Here is a 22,574-nt window from a genome sequence, read left to right as displayed (position 1 = left end):
TTTCATCTATTTATGGAAAAAAAACATTTGGATATCAAAATTTTAAAAAAAAAAAATCACTTAATTTTGAAGCTATTTCAAATAGATTTTCATAAAATTCATTTTTGAAATACAACTTTTTGAAAAAGTTACGATTTTGACTAAGTTTTGGTCTTCAATAATATATGTTTATGTTATAAGATGTCAAAATTAGTGTTTCATTTTAGAAAAACGAATAAAAAAACTTGTACTATTTTGAAAAACGGTTTTGAAAAATCCATTTTTAAAAATAAAAAAAAAAATCCATTTTTTTAAAGTTGAAACAAACAAGGCCCTTCTAGGTGATTTTTAGGTGATTTTTATAAAGGCCGCACATAGTGCCAAAATTTGTTGCTCACCTTAAGCATCTACTGGTCTAAAAAATGGATTAAAAAAAGTTCAGTGTGAGTCACCAGTATGATTTGATTCCCACCTACAAATCCTAACAAATTAACATACTACTACTACTAGGAGTTTCAAAGAAAAAAAATTCCTACAACAATTACATACTAAAGCAGCTTCATATATTCCTTAATTGCTGTTCTATTTCTAAGAATCCAAATCCCTCATTTAACACCAATCATACCTTCAATTGAAGATACATCCATTGCATTGTGATGAACCACAGTAGCAAATATTACTCAATCCCTTGATATTCCCCTTGCAGCAATTGTAATCATAACTAACCTCTCTACCTGCAGCTATGTCCTTTAAAGCAAACAGCATTTTGTGTGGTTGACTCTTGTCATTGTGATCATACATAACATCTTTCATGCATAGGTTAGGACAACAACTATGATTTATAAACCTTCCGATGTTTCCATGTCGACTTGCATCAATGAACCTGCCACCACCTGCAAAATGCATACATACTCCAACAATTAAATGAAGTTCAAAACACAATCCGAACTAGATATTAGATATTCCTATTAACAGCATTATTACCTATATTAAACATGTAGTCATTAACATGTGGATTTGATCCAGCTTTTTCATTGTTTTCATGAACAAGCTCTCCAATGAGCTCACACACAAAGCTTCCGGATGGAATGAAAGATCGCGTTCTAACACCCCACCCCTTCCAATTTGTTTTGAAGATTTCTAGTTGGAACTGAATACCACATTGACTCACTCGGTTGATGCAAGAGGATGAACACGCGCAAGAAGGGCCACACTCGTATATAAAGGATGGTTTCGTAGGAGAAACCAGTCTTTTGTTAGCACCATAAGCTATTGTCCCACCATTATTCTTAGCCATGCAAACACATTTAAGAGAATCAACACATGCATTTTCACAATCACATCCACCACCTAGTGTTGAATGATTCATCTTTGGATAACTCATTTTGACTAGGTAGCCAAAGGGTTTAGGTTTCTCCACACAACTTATTGGTGTCACCACTCGAATTGGATGTTTTTCTTTCCCCTCTGAAATATCATTTATTCGAATCACATCCTTGTCGAGAGCATGACATTTAGAATTCTGTCTCTTCAAGAAAGTTTCTCTTCCCTTAACAACATCCCGAGGGAAAACACTTGCGGATTTATCCGAAATTTTGTTCAGTACAAACTTGAACACAAGTTTTCCAAATTGTCCCCTATCTTGAGACATCCTGTCAATCGAATACAGCCCATCATATACATATGAATAATCAGAAACGGTGTTCTTCCATTCTTCCATACCATTAAATTTCCCACAAACCTTCAATATAACCCTAACAGGCTTCCTAGCAATCATACTATTCCTCAAAGCTAGATTTCCCCCTTCCAATTTCTGATCGCGAGGAGCCGCGGCTCTTGTCCGCACATTAGGATTACTACCTTGACCTTCATAAACCAAACAACCACCAGACTTCCTAACATTATCATACCTATGAGTTACAACAATACTAGTTGCCAAAGAAAACTCACCTTTACCCAAAAAATCAATACCATTGCGGAATTGCTGATGAAGACCAATGACAACAAGTTCAGCCCTGTACTGAAAGTGATCACCAACTTCAATTCCATCTACATGCCCTAATCTCTTCCAAGTGTTTTCCCATTGATGTTTCTCTTTCATAATCATTGCAGCTTCTGTCAAAGCTTTTGTTTTTAAGTTGAAGTTCTTAACTTCACTTAACTTGTACTCACAATACAGCTTGTGAGACAAGCCCCTAAAAATTGATAAGGCTTTGTTCACCTTTTGCCGTTTCAAAGTCTTTTCTTTCAATGTTTTGTCAGAAGAAGTAATGTATGGTGACCATTCTTCATTCTTCATCTTCAAGAAATAAAAACAACACACACTGTATCAACAAAAAAAAAAATATTAGTCATGAATAGTAGTATATAAAGTTTCAGTTTTTATTGCATGGAGAAGAAAAAACACAAGAAAAAGCAATCATTCATCATTCATAGTAGTGAAACAAGAAAAGGGGTTATACATTTGCAGTCAGAGAACCCTAAAAACATAAACTTTGAGAAATATTGAAACAAACTGTAACAAACTAGTCGATACATAGCAAGAAGCTAAGTTTTTGATGGAGTTATAGAAGTGAGTTCAAAAACAGAAAATGTGCATAACTAAGAGAGAAGAAAGACGAAGACGAACCTTGGCTTTGAATGTGATGAAGTTTTGAGAAGAATGGAGAAAACAACTGTAGCGAAATATATGAAGAAAAGAGAAAATGGAGAGAGTGCTAAGAGGCGGTTGTTAATAATGTGCATACTATTTTTAATCTCTTTATTTAATTAATAAATTAATTGAAAACGTGGAAATTTAGTAGGATGATATTGATAGTTAGTGGAGTAAATAGTAATAAATAAATAAATAATTGAAAGCAAAATTATAAAATAAGTAAATAAAATAAATAATAAATAAATGGGTAAAATGATAAAAATAATCTTAAAATTTTGACGCCAAAAATTATTAAGGCTCTATTTGATAAAATTAGTGGTTGGATGATAAATTAGTTGATAGTTTATAGCTTATGACTAATTGCTGATGATTGATATTTGATAGCTTATGGCTTATAGTTGATGGCTGGTGACTGATAGCTGATAAACTAATTAAAATGTTTGGTAAAATTAGCGGTTTAACTAGTTGATAAATGTAAAATGACTTAAACATGGTTATCTACCTCACATGTTTTTTCATACAAAATCGATGAGATTTTTCGTTTTTTAACTTACATTTTGATTTTACCGGGATCAGAAGATTTCCAATGGCCTGCAACACTTGATTGTGGTCGGTCCAGAAAGAAAAAAAGAAGAAGGTGTACATGCAAGACACTATGATGCCAAAATGGGGTTCAGAATGAAGAAAGTAAGTACGAAATAGAGAAGAATTGAATACCTAACCCTCTTGTGAATTATCAAGCCCACAACAGAAGACTATCAGGATCCTATGTGGGTAGGGCAAGATCAGCGTGTGTTCTTCGTCCTGGGTCAACTGCCCATGAACATCAGAAGGAGGAAGACTGTATCTTTCGGGAGGCAGTTGGCCACGTGTTTTTATAGGGGCACGTGGGTGAGAAAGCTCCCCAATGGCCATTTGGCCATTCTGTTGGGCCTTTATTATAGCGCTGAATTGGGCCCTGCCCGACGGTGGGTCAGCCATAGGCCCAATCCAGAACAATAGCCCTCAAGCTGTTGCACCTAGTTGAAGGAGTAATGACTTAGAGTCAACTCGCGCGTCGAAGAGAGTCGAAGAATCAATATGTGTTGGGCTTGCGTTGTCACAGACATTGCCCGACAGTTTCATTGGCCATGAAAAGTTTCCAGTGCCACAAGGGTCTGAGTACGCACAAGCTCATAGTTGGAAGCATTGTAAACCATGTCGAGGAGACTGTTGGATCTGCTTGTAACGCCCCATATTTTCCATTTATTAATTTAATTAGAATTCAAATTAATTATTTGGATTATTCGGCATTTTATTGGATTAAATTGAGAAATAGAGCTATTGGGCCACGTGTGATGTTAGTAAGAAGGGGGTGTTATGTTAGTAAAGCCCTTTACTAATTATAATGTGTAGCAACCTGCCCTAAAAATTTTAGATTTTTAGAGTCGCCACCTATTCTGCCAGGGCTTATAGGAAACCCTACGAAGTTTAGAGATCTGGATAAGTTATTATAATCAGGTCAATGGAAGGTGTTAGGCACCCTTAACCCTTTCCTAAGGTTTTGTCTAAGGCAAAGGTTTATGGCTAATAAAGAAAGGTGACAGACAATTAAATAGGGCAAATATTAGCCTTATTGAAATTTTAGGGAAGGGGACTCGCCTTGTTACCAAGTGCCTGCGTACTTCCTTAGGGAGGATCAGAGTCTACGTAGTTCGTAGTATGTTGGTGTTTTTTTAAAGGTTGTATGCCTTTGAAGTTTGTATGTTGAAGTGTATTTTAAATTACCGTATACGCAGTTTGGTAATTGTCGCAGTTTTGTGTAATTCACAGTTTGTGAAGATGTTAAAAGTTTATTATATGACATACAACCCTTTTTAATATTTTGAAATTTTATTAATCACGTTGATCAATTGATTTAATCAACATAATTAACAAATTAGTAAAGAATTACTAATTATCGTAACCAATTGAATTGGTTAAAACCTTTAGTAAATAGAACCACTTTAAATAAATTAAATTAAATTTGAATAATTGATTATTAATCATTATAAATAATTTATTTAATTAAAACAATTAATAAATCGACCCTAATATAAATTAGCTTGACAAAAATTAATTTTTGTCGCTAATCATCGTAATCGATTGATTCGATTAAAACAATTAACGTATTAAACCTTAAGTGTGCATGTAAAATTATATCCAATTATTAATATCAATTTGAATATTTTTAATCCGAAGAAATATTATTAATCAGCGCGACTATTAAATATAATCGAACTAAATAACAATTATTTAAAATTAATCATGTAATTTAAAACAATTAATTATTCTTTCTTTTGACTAGAACGCGGGAGGTATATTTTTTGTTTAATATTAATCCACAGGGGTGTTAATCTAACCCTAAGTTAAAGAACCCTAACCCTAAATTTCCAGAAACCAACATCAAAACACACATGGATTCGACATAAAAACCTAAGCTAAGTGTCTCGGGTTACCTTTTATCTTGAATTCTGGATCGTGTAAGCTCCAATCTCCTTATTAATCCTCTTCTTTTTTGCTTGCAGGTGTCGGCGCAAGGTTGAAGGCTTCGCGCTTCAACACCCTTCTCCGATCTCTCTTTCTCCGTCTTTTAGATTAGGGTTTCTTCTTCATCCCCTTTTTTGTAAACTTAGGTTTCTTATTTATAGCCTTGGGGTTAATTCATATTAGGAATGATTCAATTTGTTGTAAATTAGATTTGATTGTAATATATTTGATTTGTTAATAAAATTGGATTTGATTTTGTTTAATGTGATTCAATCTTTGATTTGATTTTTATAAATTAGAGTTGCTTTGTAATCATTGTAATATATTTGATTTAATTAGAGATTTGTTTTAGTCTTAGGTTTTGATTTGATTTTTCGTTTAGAAATTTTGATTTGTTGTAATGATTCATAAACTAAATAAAATATCTCATTTTGTGTGTATTTTGTTTTGATCTTTATGGACTTGGGCTTGAATTCTACAAATTAGGGTTTGGGAGATAGTGATGGTGGCCGTAGCTGGAAGAAGAAGATGATGAACAGGATTTTGCCCTAGTTGACTTCGGTCAACATTCTCAAAAAACAATAATAATAATTAATAAAAATAATAATTAATAAATAATAATAATTAATAATAATAATAATAATTTAAATAATTAAATATAAATTAACAAAGAGATGAATCAACTTGTTATTTAAAAACCTAACTACTAGATAAAAAGAGTATTTTTTATTATATAAGTTTCTATTGATTAGAATAATAATAATGACATAATAACCATAATTTAAAATAACAATACTATAAATTATCCCATAATGAATAATATTACTTAATTTAATAATTGGTTAACTAATAACTCTAATTAACTAAAGCAAAATAATTAACTTAATAAATTTTAAATAAATAAATAAATTAATAAAGACTAATACTTAGTTAAAAACTTAAAGGATCTCAAGCAAAACTCTAAATGGGCTCAAATTGGGCTCAAAAGAATTCCTCTAAAATACACCCTCATATTCAGTTAGAAGTTTTTTTATAAGAGATTGGGTTTAACTATACAAATGTTAAACCCCATAACTCCTAATTTTAATACCCTCAATAAATTAATAGACGTGAATCGTATCGGGTAAATTTTGGGGTATGACATAATGTTATTTTCATAAAATAAGAAGGAAGTTGGAAAAGAGAAAAGAGGAAAAGAGGGATTCATTTTGTACGATCAAAGTTCCAGAGAAGAGAAGAGAAAGATACGTGAAAGATGATAAGAAGAGGAAGAAGAGAATCTTCAAAAGCTCCGATCAAAGGTAAGGGGGGACTCTTCGGGTTAATGATTATTATGCAATCAAGGATAGTAGAATGGATTAGAATTGTTGTTTGATTCAATTGTATGTGTTGGGTTTTTTGGGTTGTTAGGTTTTGAGTAATCTTATAACTTTTATGTGAATTTGATGAATTTGGATGATAATGTTCATGTCTGTTGTTGATTGATGTTTGAAACATGTTAGAATGGTGTTATAACATGTAAATTGGTGTTGTTTCGGTGTAATATCGTAATGGTAAGAAATTGGATTGGTAGAGAAGCTGAATTGCTGTAAAAAAATGGATTTTGGGGTTACTAGTACGAAGTAACCGGTTACTGGGATTTGGGTAACCAGTTACCAAATTGTTTGGGAGGCAGTAACCGGTTACTAAAATGGCAGTAACTGATTACCCCTATTAAAAACAGAATTATGGGTTACTTGGAATGCAGTAACCGGTTACTGGAGTTTGGGTAACCGGTTACCACTGTTTGTTTTTGAAAAATAAAATATTTTATAAAAGTCATAACTTTCAAACCGTACATCCGTTTTGAGCGCCGTTTTGAGCGTTCTGAAGCTGATTTAAAGCTTTACAGGATGAATTGGTGAAATGGGCAGTGGCCCTATTTTATTTTAAATTTTGATTTAATTTAATTGATGAATTGTAGCATTGTGTACATATATGTGTGAATGTAACACTGTGTTGTTATGGTGATGTAACCACTTTGAATTCATTGTGACTAATATTCATAGATGTGTTAAGTGATGTGATATCCATGATATGTTAGGATGAATATATATACTATTTGAATGTGCCTTGTTGATAATGATCATTTAAATGTGTATGTATCGAGATGTGGATTTAATAATGATGATGCTAGAATTGAATACATGTTGATATGATTATGTGTGATATAATTGTGGATGGTGTTGAAACTGAATATATCGTTCGATGTTGCTTTTGGTGAGTTATTGGTGATGACCTTGTTCATTTTGATTTAGTGGTGATGTTGTGACAACATGATTGTAATGTTGATAATGTGTGTATAACATGATCATGTGGTGATTGTTTTGATCGTATGATGATGATTGATTTGCTTTGAATGATGCATGATACATGTACATACTTGTTGGTATTAACTATGTTGAGTTATGTGAGACGATGTTGTTCATCGGATCGGTGATGTAGTAAGTATGTGATATGTGTGCATTCATTCATAAATCATAATGGTGGTTGTATCCCGATGAAGATGGAACAGTGGTAGCTAATTCCCATTGTGTGGAATTAGTGAGTGGAGGTAGTCGTATCCTTGATGATGGTGGATCGGTGAGATAGATTAATCCCATGATTGGTACCACATGCATATAGTTGCATTGCATTAGGTGTATGATTGATTATAACATGAATAGAAGGTTGTCAAATGTTATAATGTTGTGTGTTTGATTAACTGTTGTGTATCTGAAATAAATGTTATAATTGGGTGAATAATAATTGTATGATGTTTTGCTACTGATGAATGTATAATACTTATTAATTTCGAATGAAACTCGCCTTTACATGTTGATATTTTCAGATTGAGGAGTAGTGGCCTATTGATCGGTGAGGATAGCTTATAGAGCTCATCCAGTAGTTCGATGTTGTGTCAGTCACGCTCTGATAATGTAACACTGGGGAACGATTTAGTTAGAGTTTGAGTTGTGTACTTTGTTTTAGTGGTTTTGGTTTTATTCCATTACTTTAATTTGGTGATGTATACTTTCCGTTGTGTTAAACATGATGTGGTGTAATTGATTAATCGTTTCCAATAAGGCATGACAATTGACACATGTTTGGTTTAAATTAATTGTGGCACCCTTAATTATATGTTTTTACTCTGATTATTTTATAAATTGTCGCGGGGTTTAGAAGGGTGTTACACTGCTCGCGAGTCGTAGTTGGAGGCGTTGTAAACCACGTCGAGGAGATGGTTTGGATCTGCTCGCACGTCGCCTCATGCTAGCCCCTGAGGACGTGCCTGAGTTCGCCTTGAATTTCCTTGATTAGTTTATGTCAGAGTGGTGAACCATGCTCGACGTAAATGCAACACAAATTCTTAAGAGTGTGGTCGATAACGGGGGACTATTGTGCCCTGTGGAGTGTGGCCAGTACAGATGCAAGCTCGACACGGGAATGTGAAATGTTTAAGTGAATTTGAGTTCGACGTGTGGGAGTACGAAACGTGTCTTGCGAAGGCAAAAGTCATATATTAATGTGCCACACCCTACAGCTAATTAATGCGTCATCATAGCCTAGGGCAGCCTAGGAGTCTAAGCAATAATTGCCTACTGCATGTTTCCTTGTGTGATGGGGTTGGCTATAAAAGGGAGTGAGGAAGCTCATTTGGAACATTTCCAAGTTCATGTCTTCTCGTTGCTCCTCTCTCACTCAAAATTGCTTGCATATTCTTTGTGTTTCCGTTGCCTCCACCACCACCGGCGTCGTTCATCCAACCCCCTGTTGAATGCAGTATAGGGCAAGCAACAAAAGAAAGATTTGGAAATATTGATCCGGGAATTATCGTCCACAGAGATGGAGAGATGCCATTCAACAGTTTCCACGGTTTCGAGCTCTGGTTTGAATGAGCAAAAAGTAAACAAAGATATAGACAGGAAAGAATAACAAACACATTCTTAGAAGAGAAAGAACTTATCAGGAATGTAAATATATTCACTCTTCACAAACATACACTTACCAACCCATTATATTCAACCTACGATACTCGTCTATGTCATCATGTATCTCTCACATAAGCGTCCATCTCTGGAGCACAAACGAGATCATCTCACAACTAAGGTTATCTCTAACGCGAAGTCACGAGAACATCCGTATTCTCGCGTCGGCGATCTCTCGCGCGCCGCTCAAACACGAAAGCATTAAGAACAGATACAATCGGTGAATGCTAGCTCTAAATCTATCTCTAGAGTTCAGAACCAACAGAATATCATCCTAGATAAAGATTCAAGAAGTTTATCTCTAAAGCAACCCAAATCCCCAGCATAGAGCAAAAATCCAGGATAACATCAACACAGATTTGTAAAGCAAGTTAAATATAACATTATAATCGGTAAATATACATAAGATTCGAGTAACTATACAAACAAACCCAACACAAAGAAATACACAGAGAATAGAAGAGATAAACCAAACATCTCGCGGGTTGTCAGCTCCGGTTGATGAGAAATCCACCTCCGATCTTCCAAGTGCATGACCCAGTGTTGTTTTCTAAGCTAATCCTAATCTAAGAATGAAAATGATGGAGTTGGAACCAAAAACTCTCCAAAACCATAACCTAGAAATGTTACAAATGAAGAAATATAAAGAAAATTTCTGCTACGGCCGCTTAGCGGCCAAATCTCGCTTAGCGGACTACACGTATTCACAAAATATCAAGAACAGTAAACAGGCCTCCGCTTAGCGGCCAGACCCGCCGCTTAGCGGCCAGGGAAATTTGGTTCGCCCCTGGAAAGCGCGCTTACACGCCGCTCAGCGGCGCTCCCTGCACAAAACTTGCTTATTTGATCCAAAATCGCGCAATCGGAGCCGTGCCTTCGACACTTTATTCCTCGAGGCTCCAATAAGCATGAATACCTATAAAAACAAAGGAAAAACTATTAAATGGTATATAAAACATATGAAGACTAAATAATGTGAATATATACACAAAAGTGGGGATTTTATTACAAAAACGGAATGAATAGAATCGATAAGTGCCACAATTATATACTCAAAATAACAACATTTTGGCACTTATCAAACTCTCCCCAACTTAAAACTTTGTTTGTCCTCAAACAATGTCAAATAAATCAAAGAATCAAAAGCAATAAACCAAAGAATCGTGAATCAACAAGTTTTGAAAACCAAAAACAACTGTATGGCTCAATACAAAAACGTATAAACAAAGTAAATACTTACCACTATCCTACAACGACAACATGTAAATGAAACTAATCCTAAGTACAAAAAGCATACAAAACATTCTAACACAATACATGCTCACATCATGAATCACACCTAGCAAAAATTCATCAATGGATGAAGAACACACAAAGGTGAAGGACTTTTAACACTCATCCAACAATCTTGCAAACAAAAGATTAAATTATGCATTCATCCAAAAATCACATTGAAGATACAAAAGCAAGAATCACAAGGACTTTTCAAGGTTGTAATGTGGCTTGGTAAACAAACTAGGGATAAGTCCTAAGGCTAATCGAAACAAAAACTTGCCTAAACCAAAGGGAGTGATCAATCCACCAAAGATTCAAACAACAAAATCTCGATTAAACTTACTCCTTAACCACAAGTTTCTCAAACCAATCACAATACTTATTAGCACAATTATTAGCTTCTCTTTTCTTTTTGTTTTTTCAAAACTTTTTTGCTTTTTTCTTTCTTTTTCTTTTTCTTTTCTTTTCTTTTCATTTTTTTTCTTTCTTTCTTCTTTGTTTTCAACCTCATATCAACAACCACATAAGTAGCAACCATTTCTCTCCCCAACTTGAATTCAACCACACCATCATATGAATACTCCCTACTTTCTAAGGCAAGGTAAAAATTCATAACAAAAATCATGGTTGAGGGTTCAAGAAAACAAAAAATCAATCATCCATGCAAAAATGAGAACTAAACACTCAAAGATAAGCATTTAGCAAAAACAACATGGACATTGACAAAAAGGCTCAAAAGGGTTAACAAATGATCACACACTCACAAGGTGAATTGACTATTTGGTTATGGTGGTTGTGCTCAAAATGAAACAAAATGCCTTGATCCTTTTCATGCTTTCATAAAATCAACATAAACAAAAGATTAAGCATAATAAAATCCAGTTAAAACAAAGATTGTGGCCTCCAGCATATGTAAACAATGGAAAGCTTCCTCACATTTATGGTTTGGGAACTAAAGTGATTCAATCAACAAGCAAGTAATGCAAAAGAATGAATGGTATGGTAATTGTACAAATGAAAAGTTTCCTAAACATGTTATGCTATAGAAAGCGATAAATGAGTACCTTGAATGATACGACTTCAAAAACAATATCCTACCATACATCCGCAAGTTGAAACACTCAAGCTTTGGAAAATCACATAAAAAATCTTTGAATTACCGAACAAAATTCGAGTACAAACAACCAACAAAAGAATTAGACAAATAAAACTAGTATCTACTACTAAATAGCCTTGGTGAAAGTGGGGAAAAATGAGTGAACCAAGTGGAATGGGAACCCCACTAGTACAAAGCAAGGAAAACAAAATTTTACTGTCATCGCTTAGCGGAGCTAGGCTCGCTTAGCGATGACAGAAAAAACCAGAAAAATCAGAACAGAAATAGCTGTTCCAATTTTCCTCCACTTCACCTAAATACCTCATAAATATAAATAACCAAAACTTTACAACCGTTGGGGTGCCTCCCAACAAGTGCTTGTTTTACGTCGTTAGCTCGACGCCTTCATTGTTTCGGTGTTTGGAAAGTAGCTTCCTTCCGTCATGCCATGGTGATGTCTCACCGCACAAGCCTAAAGAAAGTGTCCTAACCAACCACTCAACAAATGTTACTGGTACAAATATATACAACGATTAAACGAACATAAAGGAAAATACAAGTATACAAATATGTACATGAACAAACACATATATACAAACATGAAACACATATAACTATTAACATACACAAAGAGAAAAATTGGTGAATGTTGGATTCACAAGTTGAAAAGTGAGATTTGTAATTAAAGAGCTAATTCGAATTCAACTTGTTTCATAAACATTCACCAACAAAAGTATACTTGTATGTAACATATACAAGTAAAACTATATGGTGGACATAAACAAGTAAACATGTACAAGTAAGTATATATACAAGTGAAACTATACAAGTAAACATATACAATATATACGATATATACAAAGCTCAAAACCACGAAAACTATTGCGATGCAATCACAACCATCCCCGGCAACGGCGCCATTTTGTTGAATGCAGTATAGGGCAAGCAACAAAAGAAAGATTTGGAAATATTGATCCGGGAATTATCGTCCACAGAGATGGAGAGATGCCATTCAACAGTTTCCACGGTTTCGAGCTCTGGTTTGAATGAGCAAAAAGTAAACAAAGATATAGACAGGAAAGAATAACAAACACATTCTTAGAAGAGAAAGAACTTATCAGGAATGTAAATATATTCACTCTTCACAAACATACACTTACCAACCCATTATATTCAACCTACGATACTCGTCTATGTCATCATGTATCTCTCACATAAGCGTCCATCTCTGGAGCACAAACGAGATCATCTCACAACTAAGGTTATCTCTAACGCGAAGTCACGAGAACATCCGTATTCTCGCGTCGGCGATCTCTCGCGCGCCGCTCAAACACGAAAGCATTAAGAACAGATACAATCGGTGAATGCTAGCTCTAAATCTATCTCTAGAGTTCAGAACCAACAGAATATCATCCTAGATAAAGATTCAAGAAGTTTATCTCTAAAGCAACCCAAATCCCCAGCATAGAGCAAAAATCCAGGATAACATCAACACAGATTTGTAAAGCAAGTTAAATATAACATTATAATCGGTAAATATACATAAGATTCGAGTAACTATACAAACAAACCCAACACAAAGAAATACACAGAGAATAGAAGAGATAAACCAAACATCTCGCGGGTTGTCAGCTCCGGTTGATGAGAAATCCACCTCCGATCTTCCAAGTGCATGACCCAGTGTTGTTTTCTAAGCTAATCCTAATCTAAGAATGAAAATGATGGAGTTGGAACCAAAAACTCTCCAAAACCATAACCTAGAAATGTTACAAATGAAGAAATATAAAGAAAATTTCTGCTACGGCCGCTTAGCGGCCAAATCTCGCTTAGCGGACTACACGTATTCACAAAATATCAAGAACAGTAAACAGGCCTCCGCTTAGCGGCCAGACCCGCCGCTTAGCGGCCAGGGAAATTTGGTTCGCCCCTGGAAAGCGCGCTTACACGCCGCTCAGCGGCGCTCCCTGCACAAAACTTGCTTATTTGATCCAAAATCGCGCAATCGGAGCCGTGCCTTCGACACTTTATTCCTCGAGGCTCCAATAAGCATGAATACCTATAAAAACAAAGGAAAAACTATTAAATGGTATATAAAACATATGAAGACTAAATAATGTGAATATATACACAAAAGTGGGGATTTTATTACAAAAACGGAATGAATAGAATCGATAAGTGCCACAATTATATACTCAAAATAACAACATTTTGGCACTTATCAAACTCTCCCCAACTTAAAACTTTGTTTGTCCTCAAACAATGTCAAATAAATCAAAGAATCAAAAGCAATAAACCAAAGAATCGTGAATCAACAAGTTTTGAAAACCAAAAACAACTGTATGGCTCAATACAAAAACGTATAAACAAAGTAAATACTTACCACTATCCTACAACGACAACATGTAAATGAAACTAATCCTAAGTACAAAAAGCATACAAAACATTCTAACACAATACATGCTCACATCATGAATCACACCTAGCAAAAATTCATCAATGGATGAAGAACACACAAAGGTGAAGGACTTTTAACACTCATCCAACAATCTTGCAAACAAAAGATTAAATTATGCATTCATCCAAAAATCACATTGAAGATACAAAAGCAAGAATCACAAGGACTTTTCAAGGTTGTAATGTGGCTTGGTAAACAAACTAGGGATAAGTCCTAAGGCTAATCGAAACAAAAACTTGCCTAAACCAAAGGGAGTGATCAATCCACCAAAGATTCAAACAACAAAATCTCGATTAAACTTACTCCTTAACCACAAGTTTCTCAAACCAATCACAATACTTATTAGCACAATTATTAGCTTCTCTTTTCTTTTTGTTTTTTCAAAACTTTTTTGCTTTTTTCTTTCTTTTTCTTTTTCTTTTCTTTTCTTTTCATTTTTTTTCTTTCTTTCTTCTTTGTTTTCAACCTCATATCAACAACCACATAAGTAGCAACCATTTCTCTCCCCAACTTGAATTCAACCACACCATCATATGAATACTCCCTACTTTCTAAGGCAAGGTAAAAATTCATAACAAAAATCATGGTTGAGGGTTCAAGAAAACAAAAAATCAATCATCCATGCAAAAATGAGAACTAAACACTCAAAGATAAGCATTTAGCAAAAACAACATGGACATTGACAAAAAGGCTCAAAAGGGTTAACAAATGATCACACACTCACAAGGTGAATTGACTATTTGGTTATGGTGGTTGTGCTCAAAATGAAACAAAATGCCTTGATCCTTTTCATGCTTTCATAAAATCAACATAAACAAAAGATTAAGCATAATAAAATCCAGTTAAAACAAAGATTGTGGCCTCCAGCATATGTAAACAATGGAAAGCTTCCTCACATTTATGGTTTGGGAACTAAAGTGATTCAATCAACAAGCAAGTAATGCAAAAGAATGAATGGTATGGTAATTGTACAAATGAAAAGTTTCCTAAACATGTTATGCTATAGAAAGCGATAAATGAGTACCTTGAATGATACGACTTCAAAAACAATATCCTACCATACATCCGCAAGTTGAAACACTCAAGCTTTGGAAAATCACATAAAAAATCTTTGAATTACCGAACAAAATTCGAGTACAAACAACCAACAAAAGAATTAGACAAATAAAACTAGTATCTACTACTAAATAGCCTTGGTGAAAGTGGGGAAAAATGAGTGAACCAAGTGGAATGGGAACCCCACTAGTACAAAGCAAGGAAAACAAAATTTTACTGTCATCGCTTAGCGGAGCTAGGCTCGCTTAGCGATGACAGAAAAAACCAGAAAAATCAGAACAGAAATAGCTGTTCCAATTTTCCTCCACTTCACCTAAATACCTCATAAATATAAATAACCAAAACTTTACAACCGTTGGGGTGCCTCCCAACAAGTGCTTGTTTTACGTCGTTAGCTCGACGCCTTCATTGTTTCGGTGTTTGGAAAGTAGCTTCCTTCCGTCATGCCATGGTGATGTCTCACCGCACAAGCCTAAAGAAAGTGTCCTAACCAACCACTCAACAAATGTTACTGGTACAAATATATACAACGATTAAACGAACATAAAGGAAAATACAAGTATACAAATATGTACATGAACAAACACATATATACAAACATGAAACACATATAACTATTAACATACACAAAGAGAAAAATTGGTGAATGTTGGATTCACAAGTTGAAAAGTGAGATTTGTAATTAAAGAGCTAATTCGAATTCAACTTGTTTCATAAACATTCACCAACAAAAGTATACTTGTATGTAACATATACAAGTAAAACTATATGGTGGACATAAACAAGTAAACATGTACAAGTAAGTATATATACAAGTGAAACTATACAAGTAAACATATACAATATATACGATATATACAAAGCTCAAAACCACGAAAACTATTGCGATGCAATCACAACCATCCCCGGCAACGGCGCCATTTTGTTGAATGCAGTATAGGGCAAGCAACAAAAGAAAGATTTGGAAATATTGATCCGGGAATTATCGTCCACAGAGATGGAGAGATGCCATTCAACAGTTTCCACGGTTTCGAGCTCTGGTTTGAATGAGCAAAAAGTAAACAAAGATATAGACAGGAAAGAATAACAAACACATTCTTAGAAGAGAAAGAACTTATCAGGAATGTAAATATATTCACTCTTCACAAACATACACTTACCAACCCATTATATTCAACCTACGATACTCGTCTATGTCATCATGTATCTCTCACATAAGCGTCCATCTCTGGAGCACAAACGAGATCATCTCACAACTAAGGTTATCTCTAACGCGAAGTCACGAGAACATCCGTATTCTCGCGTCGGCGATCTCTCGCGCGCCGCTCAAACACGAAAGCATTAAGAACAGATACAATCGGTGAATGCTAGCTCTAAATCTATCTCTAGAGTTCAGAACCAACAGAATATCATCCTAGATAAAGATTCAAGAAGTTTATCTCTAAAGCAACCCAAATCCCCAGCATAGAGCAAAAATCCAGGATAACATCAACACAGATTTGTAAAGCAAGTTAAATATAACATTATAATCGGTAAATATACATAAGATTCGAGTAACTATACAAACAAACCCAACACAAAGAAATACACAGAGAATAGAAGAGATAAACCAAACATCTCGCGGGTTGTCAGCTCCGGTTGATGAGAAATCCACCTCCGATCTTCCAAGTGCATGACCCAGTGTTGTTTTCTAAGCTAATCCTAATCTAAGAATGAAAATGATGGAGTTGGAACCAAAAACTCTCCAAAACCATAACCTAGAAATGTTACAAATGAAGAAATATAAAGAAAATTTCTGCTACGGCCGCTTAGCGGCCAAATCTCGCTTAGCGGACTACACGTATTCACAAAATATCAAGAACAGTAAACAGGCCTCCGCTTAGCGGCCAGACCCGCCGCTTAGCGGCCAGGGAAATTTGGTTCGCCCCTGGAAAGCGCGCTTACACGCCGCTCAGCGGCGCTCCCTGCACAAAACTTGCTTATTTGATCCAAAATCGCGCAATCGGAGCCGTGCCTTCGACACTTTATTCCTCGAGGCTCCAATAAGCATGAATACCTATAAAAACAAAGGAAAAACTATTAAATGGTATATAAAACATATGAAGACTAAATAATGTGAATATATACACAAAAGTGGGGATTTTATTACAAAAACGGAATGAATAGAATCGATAAGTGCCACAATTATATACTCAAAATAACAACATTTTGGCACTTATCACCCCCCATTCTCACACTCCAAGTAAGTAGTATTACCCTTTGATCGTATGTTAGTTTTTGGTTTTACTCTTTTACTTGAAGATCTGGGTAGATTTAGGAATTTATGAACTTCTCGGCGGGTTTATGAACTTCTCGGTGGAGTTCATAAGTTTTCCGAAGAGGCTCATGAACTTTCCGATGGAGTTCATGGGTTTTCTGAAACTTCTTGCAGTGGGGCAATGTCCCCGCGAGATTAGAGTGTGTCGTGTTTGCTTCCTTGTCGCGTATGTCAAACAAGGGCTTGCTGAGAACATGTTCTCTAGCTTCTCCGCGGCCTTTCACTTGATTTACGGTGGAAGGGTGGATTTTATTTAGCGTCGAATTCATGATTTCCTCTACTTTTCAGGTAGGATGGTTGAAGATCAAAGGGAAGTTGACATCCCCGACGAGGACATGGTGCCTGACGCGGGTTATGATTTGATTTGGGTCACACCCAAGCCTTTGGAGATTGCCTCGCGGTTTGTCTTTGATGCTCAAAACGCCTTGAACGTCATCGATAATAAAGACGAAAAGGTGCCCAAGTCGTGGTTGCCCTTGCTTCCGAAGGTCAGCCAAAGGATATGTTCAACATTTTCGGGGACATGTATCCCAATGTACGAGTTCTCCTTCAAAGAGGCGGGGATGCGACGGTCGTTCACCGTCCTTCAAACAGGATTTTTCAGTTGGTTGGACTTGACATCTTCCTAGCTTCTTGCGCACGCGCTTGCATTTTTTCGGGCATTCGAGCTCGTTTGTCAGTATCTGGAGATTGGCGCCACCCTGCCCTTGTTCTTTCGCGTTTTTCATCTTCGCGGTGAAGGTGCAGGTTTAGAATAGTAAGCTCACGGTCAAGGTTAAGAATAGTAAGCTCACGGTGAAGGTGACCAAGCTAGAGATTAACTTTGTTGATTACAAGGATAAACACAAAATCCAGGTCGGGCTCTACAAGGAGATAACTCGGCTGAACAAGAAGCTCGAGGAAATAACCAAGGAGAGGGATAATCTTCGAGCACAGGTCACCAAGATAGAGGTTGTTGCATGTACCATCGAGGACGAAACAGAGGAGGAGAAAGTCTTGGGGGCTGAATTCACATCATTATAGAAATTATATAATAATATATAACGAATAACATACATACACAAATACGAATTCACCACACTTCATATATTTAACATATATAGCATCACTCAATTATAATACTATTTTCAAGAATATAATCACAATTCACAATTTCACAAATGCATTCTTTCCTCACAATTCTACAATTTCACATAAACACAATGTGACTCGATGCATGACAATGCAATACTTATGCATCTGATACCAATTGTTATCCTTACACAATTTTTACATTTAAACCGGGTCCATCTCTAGACAAATAACCACCAAAAAGCCCGTCCCTTAAGCTTCAAACCCCATCTCCAGGTTTGGGACAAGTCAATAGCTTCCACGAAACTTCCAAACATTGTCTCTTGACAACAATGATGCATGCAATTAAGAGTACTCACCAATCTTAACATTCATGCACATCAACATAATTCATCACACTTGAATTATCACACAATTGCACATACAACAACAGACTCATGAATTATTCACATAAAATTCATATTCGTAGTGTCATACCCCGAAATTTGCCCATCTCATTCCATCTGAGGGCTACAAGAGATTATAGGTCCTCCGAAAAGTCAACGAAAAAACACCTTTTAGGTCAAGACTCATGACTGGAGAATGGAAGCTCCAAGTAAGGTGAAACCAAAAGGAGGTTTTAAAGGATTCATCAAGCTTTCTAAAAAGTCATAGAACGCATTTATATGATTAAAATTGAGCGAGATACAAGTTGCGAAAGTTGAGATTTTTTGAAGGGGTGCGTGAAGAGAAATACTTGTCAAAATCAATTTTTTCCAAATAGGCCCATTCTTTAATGACCTAAACTTGCTTATAAGAGTATTGAGAAGCTCCAAACTCAAGCCCACAACTATTTGACTTTTATTATATTTTTAGTGAATTTTTATTTATTAAAAATATAGTTTAAATCAAATAAATCAAGGAAATATGAAGGATATAATTTTAATCATAATTAATCATCAAATATATCCTATTTTCATGTAAAATTCGTTTTAAAGAGGATTGAGGAAAAGAGACCAAGTTTTAGCCAAAAGTGGAAAGTTTAGAAGGTGATTTGCAATCACATTCAATTGCTTGATTCAAGGAGATTTGGTCCAATATTAGTGACCTAATTCAGTCTCACATATATACTGAAGAAGTGCAGACGCAGAAGGAGGTTCTGGCTAGCCTCCAAAACCCTAACCGAATGAATAAAATATCAAGAATAGGGGAAGATCGAATTTAGAGTTAGAGAAGGAATCAGGGCACTCTGAGGTTCCAAACATATTCCCTGAACATCTCTGAAGCCTTCCAAATCATTGCAAAGCACCGAGGCGGTCAGAATCATCTTCAGATAGCCACTGTTTGCACACTTTTATTTGAGTTTGAATCCATTCATTCACGCCTTATTAAGCTATTTCGATTGCGTTTTTATGATTGTCATAATGTTGCGAAAGTTTCTGGATGGTTTAATTTATGATTGACCGCAAGAGTAGAATTATGCCATTGCTAGGGTTTATATCTCCGTATTGGGGATTCTTCTTGCAGGCAAAATTGGCTAAAAAGGAGGTCACCATTAGATGCAGGGTGCAAAAACGAATCGGAACATTATCTTCTTGTTAATTTTCTCTTATTATTTGCAAGATTCTTGTGTACAGGGGCTATGGCTATGGAAGGCGGCCGTGGGTAAAAGTTGTTTGTCTAAAACGACAGTCTCAGGGAAGAAGACAATACGTGGCCTCTCTCCATTCGGTCATTTGAATCAGCGCGCGTCTTTTTACTTAAATGCCAGGTTTCCTATGTTATACTTTGCGTGCATATCCTTGACAATTGAGGCGCGTTGGTGAATTGGTAACGAAGCTGCCAAGCGAAGCTAGGGGCACGGGTTCGACCCTTCGCCGAGACATATATTTTTATTGAATTAACCCACTTGCAGATCCCATGTGCGTTGCCAGAAGGAGTCCATGGTGTACCCTCATCCTGGGGCTCTAGGATCATATCAGGATCAAGGCCAACGTACACAAATCTGAAGGCTCACCATGGGGCCTCAGAAATCATTCGTACAGGATTCTTCCCCAGGTTCTTTAAAAAATTTCTTATCCATTTTTTTATTTTTATAATAAGTGAATTGATTTAAAATTAATTAATAGATTATTAGTTAATATCATAATTAGGATTAGAATATTAATAAATTAGGATTAGGCCAATACTAGAATTTAGGATCTATATCCTGATTATTTCGATTATTTTCGATTTAATTTATCTAATTAATTTTAATTAATATTATAAATCACAACAACCCTAGAGAACTATATTAATATATTAGGGTTTGCTCCCTCCCATTTGGGCTAAAATATCAAAACATTAGGATTCAAATTATTATTCGTTCCGATTAAATCCATTGGTCGCGATGGTTAATAATCGATTAATTTAATTAATCAAATCCTATAAATTAAAATAAACATTATTTTGCTAAATGGTTTTAACCATCTTATTGGTTATGATGATTAGCATACCTTATCAATTTGTTATTATTTGTAATCGTATTAATCGGTTATGAGAGGTAACAGTATAAAAATACAAATTCATAAAATAATAAAATACGTTAATTCATTATTAGTGATAATCGAATCAATCGATTTGAATTGGTAATGGTGCAAAACCCCAATCTTTTAACTATGGTGATCAAACCTATTGATCATTGCGGTTAATTGTGCCAAATCAGGGTTGTACGCCCGAAACATCTAAAATACACTAAACCACGATACTACAGGATTTTTATCCTGGGCAACTCAAAATGCCCTTTCAAATCAAATTCAAACTGCGATAGGCAATTCGAAGAGCCTCAAAACAATTTCAAAACAACTTCACACAATCTCTATAATCAATTCTAAGGCGTACAATCCTGTGCCCGAACTACGTTGACTCTGATCCTCCATAAGGAGGTACGTAGGCACTTGGCAACAAGGCGAGTCCCCCTCCCTAAAATCTCAATTTTTCCCCTATTCACTTCCTTAGCCATAAACCTTTATCTTTGAATGTTAGCCTTTAGGAAAGGGTTGAGGGTGCTTAACACCTTCCCTCGACCTGAATATAGTATCTTACCCTGATCTCTTAATTGCATAGGTTTCCTATTCGCCTTGGTAGAATAGGTGGCGACTCTCTAAGTTATAATTTTTAGGCAGGTTGCTACACGTAGTATTCCTGCACCAAAACCTTATCACAATACATAGCAAGTAGTCCACAAGTATCATTGTCATTCAACATTTTTATAAATTCAAAACATCCTAAAAAGTATTTTTATTAATTTATTTTATTCCCCTAACTCGTAAAAATTATAAAAATATTTATAATAATACTTCATAAGGATAAGTCTCGTTAATTTAATTGGCTAATGGTCTGACTTAAGTAATAATAAAACAACTCTAAGAAGTCAAATACATTCAATTTTAATTGTAAAGTTTATCTGAATTTACTCTAAACAACTCGTTAGCAACTCTGACAATCCTATTGACAACTCTAGCAATCCTTTTAATAATTCTTACATGATTGAAAATAACTTATGTTAGCCAAATAATACAAATATTCATCTCTAACTCAAAACTCATAAAAATTATTATACTAATAATACTAAATTATTATTATTATTATTATTATTATTATTATTATTTTTTTTTATTTTTTTTTTATTTTTTTTAATATTATTCTAATAACCATAATTTTTGTCGTTGTTTTACTGTGTTTGACAACCTGCGTAAGTAAATAGTATATATGAAATTAATCCAATTCTTTCCTGTATTTTAACTGTCCCAACAATCCAAAAATATAATAATCAATAGCCACAATAAAATATATATCATTCTAATTATCTTTCTACCTATCATATATTACGATACAATTAACAATTCTATAACAAAGCAAATAACTTATCCTTACCTCAATTTTTTATGCACTCGAGTTTTTTTCTTCTCTTTTTTTTTTTCTTTCTCTTTTTTCTCTTTTTCTTTTCTTTAGGTTTGCCTCCTTTCTTCTTTTTCTCTTTACTAACTTTATTTTCTCCTTATATATAAAATCCTTATAACAACTTATTTCTGTAATTAATGGACTTACTCATCATAGCCTACCTTTATTCTTCACATTCTCATCTAATAGGTCAAATTATTTTATTTCTATATATTTATCACTAATAAAATAAT

At 35.0% G+C, this 22,574-nt stretch overlaps 1 protein-coding gene across 1 annotated transcript; it reads right to left on the bottom strand.

The window, feature by feature from the left end:
• Window positions 1–406: 406 nt before the first annotated feature.
• Window positions 407–2,671, bottom strand: LOC131600060 (histone-lysine N-methyltransferase, H3 lysine-9 specific SUVH5-like). The gene is made up of 3 exons (XM_058872292.1): window positions 2,609–2,671; window positions 964–2,303; window positions 407–872 (listed from the first exon to the last, which is right to left on the bottom strand). The coding sequence occupies exons 2-3, from the start codon at window positions 2,276–2,278 to the stop codon at window positions 607–609; spliced, it is 1,581 nt and encodes a 526-aa protein (XP_058728275.1). The 5' UTR covers window positions 2,279–2,303; window positions 2,609–2,671; the 3' UTR covers window positions 407–606.
• Window positions 2,672–22,574: the final 19,903 nt, after the last annotated feature.

Source organism: Vicia villosa, linkage group LG4 (assembly GCF_029867415.1).
Source record: "Vicia villosa cultivar HV-30 ecotype Madison, WI linkage group LG4, Vvil1.0, whole genome shotgun sequence".
Lineage (NCBI taxonomy): Eukaryota > Viridiplantae > Streptophyta > Magnoliopsida > Fabales > Fabaceae > Vicia > Vicia villosa.
The sequence above is the reverse complement of the archived record's forward strand: the minus strand, read 5'-3'. Positions and strand labels throughout refer to the sequence as shown.